The following is an 11,015-nucleotide window of genomic DNA, read 5'->3' as shown; positions in this document are numbered from 1 at the left end:
CAGCCTTGGTCTGCCTGTTTGCCAACGGGGATAAGCCTGCCTTTCATTGATGTCCTGGGACCAGTGCTGGTGTCTGTAAGACTCACAGCACGTGGTGGCGGCCCTGTGATGCGGGCCCCCGTCCCTGCCGAGGGAACCCAGGGACCGAGCTGGGCTCCGCACCTCGGCTCTGTTACACACTCCTCCACTGCTCTCCTGGTCTCGGCCTCTAGGCTGAATCACAAAGCAGAAACGGGCCCCCAAGTCTCGTTTCCAGTTTTTAATGTTTTTCTTGTAAAACCAAAAATATAAAACTGGCAGGGGAATGGAAAACAAGTTCTGTACATTTTATATACACGAGGTCTGTGATTTCGAAACCACTGGGGAAACGAAAGGAAGACGCAGTCAAGGGATGCCACAGGTCACGGATCCTGAAGGGCACCTCTGAGCACCTGGCTCAGGCTCAGAGGCTCACTCCCGGCCAGCGCTGTGCAGCTGCCGCAGACCAGGCACCCTGCGCTCTGCGGAGCAGTGGCCTGGCTGCTCGGGCTGGATGCCCCTAAGGTGGGAACAGACGACGGGGTGGGCAAGGGAGCGTCTGCGGTGGAGGTCAGGCAGGTGTGGGAGGCGTTCCTTCAGGTGTCTGTGTAGATGGAGGGGATGTGACTCAGGCAGTGGTCAAAGGCCCCGTTGGGGAAGAAGCCACAGTCCTCGGGGCCGCTGGACACGACGTCTTCCGACGGCTGTGGTGGCAGCACTGTGGGGCATGGGGCCTCGGCCAGGGCCTCGTAGCCTGTGGGTGTAGGGGAACAGGGTCCAGACTGGAGAACTCAAGGGCCATGCCTTGTCATCTTTTCCCAGCTCCCAGACCCCACCCTCCTGCCCAGGGTCCCTCGTCACGGTTTCCCCTCAGCAGGGTGCTCTGAGACCTCTGCTCTTCCAGATGGGGGAGCTGGTGGGCGGGGCGGGGGCTTGGGAGGAGGCTCCCTAGGCCTTGTACCCCCAAGGGGCCCAGGGCAGTTGGGGAGAGAGGCAAGGGCTGGCGTGGGGCAGTCCATCACCCAGTGCTGGACTGTGGTGCAGAATGTGGGGAGGAAGGGGAGGTCGAGGTGGGAACATCACAGCTCTAGCCCTCAAGGGCTGGTTTTCTCCTGGCAGAAGGACCCCAGCCCACCGTCACCCTTTCAGGTTCCTCTGCCCCAGCAGACACAAGAAACCCAAAGAAGGGGGCCAGCACTCATTGGGCGTTTACCAAAAGCTCATTTAAATCTTGTCTCACTTAAGCTTCACAACCATCCTATGAGGTGGGATTCATTATCCCATTTTACAGGTGAGAAGACAGGCTCAGAGAAGGCAAGCTCCTTGCCCCAGGTCATAGTAAGCAGGGGAGCTGGGATTTGAACCCAGGTCCACCTGGCCCCGAGACACCTGGCTCTTCCATTGGACACACTGTCTCTGGGGTGGGGGCCTGAAACCTAGAAGGGGCCTAGAGAGGTCATCTTATCCACTCCCTGCCCTAAGGACTCTGTCCCTGAGCTGCTGTCATGAATTTGTATAACCTGAGACAGATGGGTCTCAGTCTTCCTGTCTGTGCAATGGGATCAGATCAAACTAATCCTGAGGCCCCATGGCCCTACCTTGTTGGTCTGGATTCAATCCTGTGAGTCTGCTCTCGCCTGGCAGAGGAGGTGTGGGCAAAGGCACTGGAGGCTGGGCTGCCACCCAGATGGCAAGGGAGGCGGGAGGCCAAAAGAACCCCCTACCCAGATGTGGGGGCACGGAAGCTGCCTCTCGCCCCCCCTCAGAGCTATTTATTTCAGGTCTTGCTGCTGAACCAAGAAAATCCCGCCTAGAGTTGGATGGGGCCGGGGGAGGCTGGGGTGGCGAGAGCTGGCGGCGCTGGAGACGGCGGCGGCAGGCGCCTAATCACACACCAACCCGTATGCAAGCAAACACGGAACACGCCCCCCGCCCCCCGCGGACCTGTGGTCAGGCTCACATCTGCCTCTCACGCATGCGTGTGACACATGTCCACTCACAGAGATATGTGCACTGTGCCCGAGCACACAGGCACACACCTGCACACAAGCACGCTCATATGAAATGGCCCAAACATGCTAATACACAATCACGCACACACACGTGTACACACAGGAGGAGGACACACGTGTGCACGGACACGGCATGAACATCAGCACAGGCACGATGTGGAGCACATGTTTGCAGACACAACACACGTGCCACCGAACTCCTTACACACATGGGGGGCTCACACTACCGGGAACCCACCGTGCTGGCCCTGCATGCACACGCATGCACATGGCCACAAAGACGTGCCCCACAAACACGTGTAGAAGGAAGACATGCGCAGACCTGGAGCGTGCGTGTGAGCAGGAACACACGGGTCCACACGCAGGTGACCCGCAGGTTTGTGTGTGCTTGGCTGTGGCCTTGGTGCTTGTCCCTGGTCCTTATCCCTCCCCCACCAGCTGCACACACCCAGAGCTGCCCAACGGGCCTCCAGGAAGGGTCTCAGGCTCCCCTTTGTCCGGGGCCCCACCATCCTGCCCAGGCCTTGCAGCTTCCAGCTAGAGCTGAGCCCCGAGGCTGATCTGGGGTGGGCTTGGCTTGGGGACTTCCGGTACCACCCATCTGATGCCCCTGCTCTGACCAGGCCTGGCCCTGGGGTCTGAGACCTCCACTCGGGCTGTGCGCAGCCCTCCCCTCTCACTGGGTTCTCCACCCCAGCTGGGGGCATTACTCGAGGAAGGCCCAGGGCCCTGAGGGGGACACAGATGCAGCATAAGGAACAAACACAACCTCTAGGCTCTGTCTCTTCCTACAGTGTGGCCTCTGTGGACCTCGGTTCCCTCATCTGTTAAATAGGGATCAGTATTTGTCTCATTCCCTGCTGTATTCTCAGGGTTTACAACTGTGCCTGGCACACAGTAGGTGCTCAATAAATATTTAAAGGGAAGCATCAGCTAGACGGGGAGATCCTAGTCTGATTCTTCTCTGTGTGAGAGTGTGGAAGGAACACGGAGGCTGGGGTCAGGCAGTGTGCACATCCCCACTCTGTGGGGTCCTGGGACCTCCCTGCGCCTTTAGCTCCGCCTCTGTAAAGTGGGGATGACCCTACGTCATAGGGCCGTCCCAAGGCTGTAGGACGATACGCACGAAGCACGCGGCACAGGAGTGGAAAGGAGGCATGCAGGTGGGGCTTACCTGTGGCAGGTAAAGGTGCACTGAGGCCATGGTAGCCATTGGGCCGCAGGGGGTTGAAACCGTGGGCCTCCCCGGCCAGTCCGTCCCCACTGGTGGCCTGCTCGGCTGACCGGTAGCAGTCACCATAAGGGAAGCAATTCTGGATGGAGTGGAAACTGCCCTGGTAGCCTGCAGGGGGAGGCAGCGGGGGCCGCATTCAGAGGGAAGATGCCCAGGGAGGGAGGGGACGGTCCCCCACTGCAGTGCTCAGCCCCCCACACTCCTGTGGGCATGGGGGGTGTGAACGAGTGAAGAGAGCCCCAGGGTGGAGGAGGCGCGGGGGGTCCTGGCCCGCATGGGGTTGGGGAGGTGGTCTGCTTGGGGGGAAGGGACTGTGGGCCCTCCCCCGACTTCCGCTCTGAGATACCCCATCTCTCACGGTTCCTCCAAGCAGCAGGCCAGTCCCACCCCCAGCCATCAAAGGGAACGCTGTTCCATTTGATGCCTGGTCGATGGAACAAACTCTTCCTCAGCCCTGCCACCCGGCTTTTCCCAGTGTGGCCCTCAGTGCCCGCCATCATTCCGAGTACCCACCTGCCACCCCCAGGCCAGTGTCTCCTGCCTCTCGGGCAGCCTGAGTGGAATCGGTGGGTACATATGGAGAGGACCCCCTGGCCAGAGCTTACCTTGCGGGCTGGGCAGAGGCTGGGGCGGAGGGCTCTGGAAGGGTGGGTAGGGTGGCTTGCTGGGGAGCGTGGGGAAGGACTGGCCCCCTGGAGAATGGCTCTGGGAGGACGGTGGCAGCGGCGGCGGCGCAAGCCCCTTCAGTGGGCTGACCATGGGCGAGAGGAGGCCGGGTCCCAACCTGGAGAGAAGAGACAGCCCTTAGCAGGATGGGCTCTGGGGGATGTGGGGGCCACAGGTGTGCCTGCCACTTCTTGTTCCCCTCCAGCAACGGTGAGCTCACTCACTGACCTGTTCTAACTTACAACAGTGCAGTTAGAAGAGGAAGCTTTTATTTCTGATTATGTTCAAACCGGAATTAAAATTTAAAATCCTGTAAGCTTTAGAGTCCAAAGGAGCCAGTAAAGAAAAGCTTCTATTTGGTATTTAGGACTGATAGTCAAGACCACTGGTTATAACCACAACCTCTGGAGTCAACAAAACTGTTTAAAACCCCATCTGCTCTCAGTGCTCACGTGACTTTGGGCAAAATGCTTAATGTCTCTGAGCCTTGGTTTCCTCACAGGGTTGCTGTGTTCTCCACCTTGCAACTCCACTGAAACTCTTTACCCAGGGCTAAATCCCAGCCACCCCTGCTGGATCCCCATACCCTAACTCTGTGCAAGCCGCTCTGGCCACCAGCAGGACGAGTCCAGGAACAGCCCCACTGAAAGCCGGGGCAGTTTCTCAGCAGGAGAACATTCCAAGGCACTAACAGTCACCATTCACTCATTGAACCTCTGCCTCGCTCCAGACCTTGTGAGAGATGTTCACAGATCAGAAAACCAAGGCTCAGAGAGGTTGCCCAGGTTAGTCCCAGCCACACAACACTGACCCCATAGGTTCTGGTGAGGATAAAATTAAGTAAAGCAATGTGGACAAAGCACCCAGTGTGACGTCAGATACATTCTTAGCCACACTGTGACAGCAGCATTACCATCAAGGGGAAAGGAAGGAACACTAGCACTGAGATCTGGTGTCCAAATTGGCCTTTCGTCCTCTGCATGGTGTACTTTTAGGGACCTTCTGTCTCCATCTCTGGCCATCTCTCCTCCACTTGCACACATCCTGTGATGGGGGACTCACCACCTCCCTTCGTACACAGCCTGAAGGGGTGTAGGCCTCAGCCTGTTTTCTCTGGAAGCTCACGTTCTGAAACGAGCCTGCAGCGGCTGAGAGCTGCGCAGCCGTCCTGAACCCAGCTGAGCCCCAGTGGGCTGTCTAACTAGGCTTCCTGTCACTGTACGCCAGGTTCCTTTCTCTTGCCGCCCTCTTAAGCCTCTGAGGTCTGCTCACAGGAACCCAGATGACCCTGGGGTCAGGGGGACTGGGCTGAAGGCTCAGCGCCTGTGAAGCATTTATGTGCACTGCAGAAAGAGGACGAGCGTGAGGGCTCAGAGTCTTTACTTTCTTGTTTGCATTAATGGTTATGTGGGACCATTCACGTTAGAATAGCCTATGAACTCAATGTCACAGCTCCAGGTGAAGCTCCAGGTGACCTTTTCGGGCTAGGCATGTTACGCCCGCCCACCCTCCAACATGAAGAGGTGTGAACAGACAGATCAGTGCCTCTCTCTGAGGGGAGCAGGACTGTCTCAAAACAAGGAGAGATTTGGGGAGAGGCTGGTGGGCTTCATGTCTGTAGCTCTGCAGGGTCCCCACATGCTCTAACTTGGGCATCCTGCTGTCACTGCCCCTGTGATGACACGGCACTGTCATCATTCCCATGTCTGGGACCCCCACCACTGTGTGAGTATGCTGAAGACAGCAGAAAGGGGCTTCCACGCCGGGTCCCTGGTCCCCAGGCCCAGCATCTAAGGCCCCGGAGGTACGCGTCAGCCTCCGTAAGTTGATGAACTGACGCTCATCAAGACTCCACGAATTAATTGTCATTATCATCAACGTGTGTATTTTTAGACCTGTCTCACAGGGCCACCAAGTGGGTCTACAGTTGTGCTCTATAGACTGTGTAGGGCTGTGCACAGGCCATGGGTCCTCGTGACCAGTTCTCTCCGCTGAGGCTGGGTCCAGGTGTGGCCAGGAGGGTGGGCCTTCCTCCTTCCTGCCTGCTGGGTGGTACCCTCCTGTCTTATGCCCACCCCATCCTGGCACCCACAGCCCAGTTCTTCCCCGACTTCCTGTCAGTCCCCTCCCCTGGGAGCCCCTGCGGGGAGGGCCAGGCCTGGTCCTCTCCGTTACTCCCTGCTCAGCACCGGGCCTGGCACATAGCAAACAGCTGATAAATACTAACAAACGGGCTTCTGAATCACTCAGCTACAAAATCCAGAGATTAACAGCACTGCAGACTTAAGGAGAACCAGATCCGAAGGGGAAAAAACATGCATTTTCAAAGTTTGTTTCTCCTGTCTCAAACCTGCCGTAAATTCCCATGTGCCACCTTCACAGCCAGTGAAATTAAACAGAACACGACTCTCCCCTCAGCAGACGTGAAGGTTGAGGTTCTACTGCTCTACCTGAACCCTTTAAAAGGAAGAAAGATCGTCTGGAGCTCCTCTTCTGAGCCATGCAAATGATCCCCAAATCAAATATTTTTGCTTCAATTGGAACCTATAAAAATTAATATAAAACCTCACTGGCCTGGCAGACGAGGGCTTCATACCTCGTACAGGGCCGGGGAGAAAAAACCACCCTATTGAGCGTCTTCTCTGAGCCAGGGTAAACAAATCTGGTCATGAAGTCAGGCCCTCTTAGCATATTTTTGAGTGAATCAGATAATTCTGTCAAGCTATTTAACGTCCCAGCAAACCACCAGGGAGCTGCGAGTGGCCTTCCATGTTGACTTTGGCAGGAAGGGGAGGCTGAAGGCCTTCCCCCCTTCCTCGCCTCTTCTCAGGGGCTGAAAAAAGAAACCCATTCAAGCTGGGCCTGGGCCTGGTGTCAGGCGTGAGGGCCTTTCTCTCGGGCAGCCCAGGGGAGCCTGGGCACCTGGCTGGTGGGGATGGCTTGCCCGTTGCTCCTGCAGGTACGGGTGACCGAGCGGGCCTGGGGTCCTGTCTCCGTCCTGTCATCACTCTGCCTCTCGCTGCAGGAATTCTTGATGGGCACTTATGCAGGCGGCAGGGAGGTGACGAATGAGGTGGAGCAGAGTGCACAGGCCTGAGAGGGGAAAGGACTCTGGTTTATTTTTCTTAGGTTGACGATGTTTTGGGGCTGGCTGTGGGTGAACAGGTGGACTGAGCCAGTGGGTGGGGGACAGGGGGGTAGTGTCCAAGGAACCTGTACCGGGCGACACATACAATGTCAGGCATGTGTAGCTGATCCTTACCACCTTCCTAGAGGAGAGTTTTTTAATGCCCATTTTACAGAAGAAGAAACTGAGGCTCGGGGAGGGCTTGGTTTTCTGGGTCCCCCTTTGCACTCCATCATGCTGCCTCTTTGTGGCTCTTCCCCTACTCATAGCCAGTCTTCCCTGCTCACCCAGGGGTTCATCTCTGACCAGCCCTCCTCTCCCCACCCAGCCAGAGTGTCCTCAAGTCCTGCTCATTCCATGGCACTCGTGTCTTCCGAGCGTTCCTCCTCTCTCCCACAGGTGCTGGCTCAGGCTGCCATCCACCCACCTTGGACGACGCAGTCCAGCCCCACACTGCAGGCTGTGTCTTCTCATCCCCAAACCTGACCTGCTCACTGCTCAACACCCTTCAGACAGAGTCCTGTCACAGGCCCCGTGATATGGCCTGGTGGCCGCTCTCCTGAGCCTATCACCCCACACGAAGGTTCAGGCTTCTCAGAACACACCAAGCTCTCACCACACCTGCCCACGCTCTGGCTGCTCCTCCCTCCCAATCTCTCCACTCGGCCAGCTCCTACTTAACCTTGGAGGCCCGGCTTAACACCACCTCCAGGAAGCCTTCCCTGACATCCTCCCCCACCACACTGGGCTCTTCTCTGGGCTTCCACAGCCCCTCCTGCTTTCTTCCCTGAGGGCACTTGCCCCACGTCCTCAATCCCTGTAGGTCTATCACAGGGAGCTTCACCAGGGCTGGCTGGGGGCAGCAGTGGCCCCAGCACCAGGCCCAGGGCCCTGCCCTCAACAGGGGCTCAATAACTGGACACTGAATGAACGGATGAGGGAGTAGCGAGAGGAGCCCTGGACAGCGAATTTGGTAATGAACTCAGGCTGGTGGCCCCTCGCACAGGCAGGCCACGGCTGCAGCCTTGAGAAGGAAGGGCAGGGGAGGAGGAAGGTGATGGGAACAGGCCTTGGGGGACGAGTTTGATCAAGTCAAACTTGGGGGACAAGTTTTGATCAAGCAAAAGTGGCAGGGAGGGCAGGCGGTAGGGCTGTGAGGCTTCCCTCTGCCCATTTGCAAGGAAAACAGATTTCTGAAGCATTAGGGGCCAGCAGTTAGCACATTCCTCGTTTCCAGCCAATTAAATGGCCACAGTGGGAACCACCCTGAATGCAGAAAGAGGCCCCCTCCCTGCAGTGATCCTGCAGAAAGGGCTTCTGGACAGCCCTGGCGGGCCGGCCAATGGTCACAGCTGCATCGGCCAGAAGTGGGGACGAGACCAGGCGGGCCTTTCTGGAGCGGGCAGTGGGCAGTCTGCTCACCAAATACACGGTGCAAGCCAAAGAGAAGTCAGGGTGAGGCTCCCAAGGAGGCCTGGCTGTGGAAGCCCAGAATGCAGGGTCGGGTGGGGATGCAGCATCTTCCCAGGGCGGCCCCCCCAGGGAGTGGAACGGGCACGAGGTGAGGCACCGAGAAGCCCCGTACCGATATCATCCACCTGGTAGGGTTACTGTGAGGCACTGATGAAATCGTGCACGGCGAGTATTTGGTACAGAGCGTAGTACCTGTAGGTGCTGCATAAATGCTGGCTATTTTCATTATTAGTAACGACCACTGAGTGTGCGGGACGCCTGCCCTCACCTGCTGCCCGTGCAGGTGCCCACCTGCTGTCCCGGAGGAGGACTGGCTTGCTGTACATACCCATCCCTGGTGCTCTCAGCCGTGGGCAGAGGGGACAGATGGTGGTGGGAACTGGTGGTGGCGTCCAGTGGGTGGTGCCTGGAAGGGACATCGTGCATAGGGGGCAGGATGCTTGATGCGAGCCCGTTATGGGGGGTGATGGAGCCAGGATACACGCCTGCAGGGAAGCAAACAAATATCACTGGGCTTCGGCCACTCCCTAGAGATGGCTGTGGATGCCCCAGAAGCTGTGTGCCTGCGGAGAGAGAAAGACAAGAAGGGAAACCAGCGAGGTTGTATTCATAGAAGGTTAGGGGCCCAAACGGGGGAGATGCTCTGTTCACACTGTAGCTGAAGGGTTGTGTGCGGGGCTGAGGTCTGTGCTGAGAGCAGAGGTGGACTGACAGGGGCTGTCAGAGGCAGGGGGTGGTCAGGCTGTGTGTGTGCACATGTGTGTTTACTGGGGCAGAGGGGTGTTGAATGGAGCAGGCTGCCTCAAACCTCTGGGGCTGTTCTGGGAAAGAAGGGGCTTGCTCGGTGTAGCCCCAGTAGACAGAGACCCTGGAATGAAGAGACATTTGAGAGAAGCAGACTCTAGCTCCAGGCCTGGCCGTTCCTTCTAATAGGCAGAGCTGCTGTAGGGTCACAGGCTGCCTTTGGAGAAAATTAACTACCCAACCCCAGAGATGTGCAAGCAGTGTCGGGATGTCTGCTGTGAGGGGTTCTAGAGAGAGGATGACTGTGCTAGCTGGATGGCAGGCTGGCCTGGGAGACTTGGGAGAAGGGATACCACAGATGGCTACGTAGGCTGTACACTGCACAAGGGTCCTGACCAAGGAGAGGTGTCAGCCACGCTCTAGTCTCAGATTCTAAACCTCTAGAGACACCTGCAGGGTGGTACCACCTTTTATCACCTTTTACTCTCAAGGGTCTCACCCTTATTAAGAAGACAGGTGGGCTAGTGAATCAAATGGGGGACACCAGTCAGTCCAGGGTCCCAACTGAGGGTCTGAGAGTAGTTCCCAAATGCCTTCAGCAAGGAACCCCAACTCTGGGACTAGAGCCTGAGAAGGTCACAGCAAAGGCTGCAAGTTTTGACATTCCCTATTTCATCTGAAAAAAAAAATGAGGCCAATTTTGCAGCCCTTCTTTAATCTGGCCATGTTTATTCGAATATTAATAGAAATTGACATCGTTTTCCCAGAAATCAGTTCATCAAGTTGATGCCCTGGGAGGACTCTGTGGACCTGGGGGCTGTGCCCCAAGCTGCACTGGTGCAGTGTCCACTCTGACTGTCAGCTGCTACATGTCGAATATCACTCTGGTCATCGTGGATCCAGACCCAATGTTCTTAGCACCGCATGAGGACCATCTGAGAACACACCACACTCTTTCCATGGATTCAGTAAAGGAGGAACTTTAACCTTCTTAGGTGGTTCTAAGGCTAGCCCGTCCCAGGCCTGCAAGTCAGGGAACTACTACCAGGAACTGAGCAGGGCTACGGCAGGGACTGCAAGCTCAGTGCCTTAGGTGGCATGGCAGGGAGCAAAGTAAGTGAACCGGCAGGGTTTACGGTAGGGGACTGTGGCACCGCACAGGTCGTAGACCAAACGGTCTGCAACCCCTGGCCAGGAGTTAGAGCAACAGACGTCCTATGGAAGGGTTACATTAGGTGAAATTCTAATCTATTATTAACAACAGTTAATTAAGAATATACTATACGTCAAGCTCTTTTTCCACAGTATCAAGTTGAAGCATCTCAGCAACTGTCAATCGGGCAGATAATATGATCTCATTTTAAGATGAAGAAACTCAGTCTTAAGAACTTCAGTGATTTGTCCCAAGTCATGCAATGGGCAGCTAATCAGGCCTCCCAAGTGATACCAAGAGAAAGTCCATGTAGAGCCAGGCCCAGGAAATGGCCTGGGGCTCCAGCTCAGGCTGCAGCCTGGATGTCTGGCTAGGGGGCTCTGGTCCAGGCTTCACTGTGGGCCGGCTGTGAGACCCAGGCTCTGAACGGGCTCTCGGGAGCCTCTGCCTCTCAGCCCCAGTCCCTCCCGCTCCGTCTCGGGGACCTCTGTTCCCACGGGCAACATCCATCGGCCGTCTCCTTCAGCCACACACCCCTCCCAGCTCGGTCAGGAAGGCACAGGAGCGGGGTTCTGCGGATGGGGCCTG

The 11,015-nt window shown here is 56.9% G+C and overlaps 1 protein-coding gene across 1 annotated transcript in view; it reads right to left on the bottom strand.

The window, feature by feature from the left end:
• Window positions 1-246: 246 nt before the first annotated feature.
• GLIS1 (GLIS family zinc finger 1) overlaps window positions 247-11,015 on the bottom strand; it is an 84,154-nt gene continuing 73,385 nt past the window's right edge. The window contains exons 5-8 of the mRNA XM_033435472.2: window positions 8,859-9,015; window positions 3,870-4,048; window positions 3,205-3,372; window positions 247-772 (exon numbers count right to left, since the gene is read on the bottom strand). Coding sequence (XP_033291363.1) covers window positions 615-772; window positions 3,205-3,372; window positions 3,870-4,048; window positions 8,859-9,015 — 662 coding nt within the window. The 3' untranslated portion in view covers window positions 247-614. The remainder of the gene's footprint in view (window positions 773-3,204; window positions 3,373-3,869; window positions 4,049-8,858; window positions 9,016-11,015) is intronic.

The sequence above is a fragment of the Orcinus orca genome, chromosome 1 (genome assembly GCF_937001465.1).
Source record: "Orcinus orca chromosome 1, mOrcOrc1.1, whole genome shotgun sequence".
Taxonomy (NCBI): Eukaryota; Metazoa; Chordata; class Mammalia; order Artiodactyla; family Delphinidae; genus Orcinus; species Orcinus orca.
The sequence above is the reverse complement of the archived record's forward strand: the minus strand, read 5'-3'. Positions and strand labels throughout refer to the sequence as shown.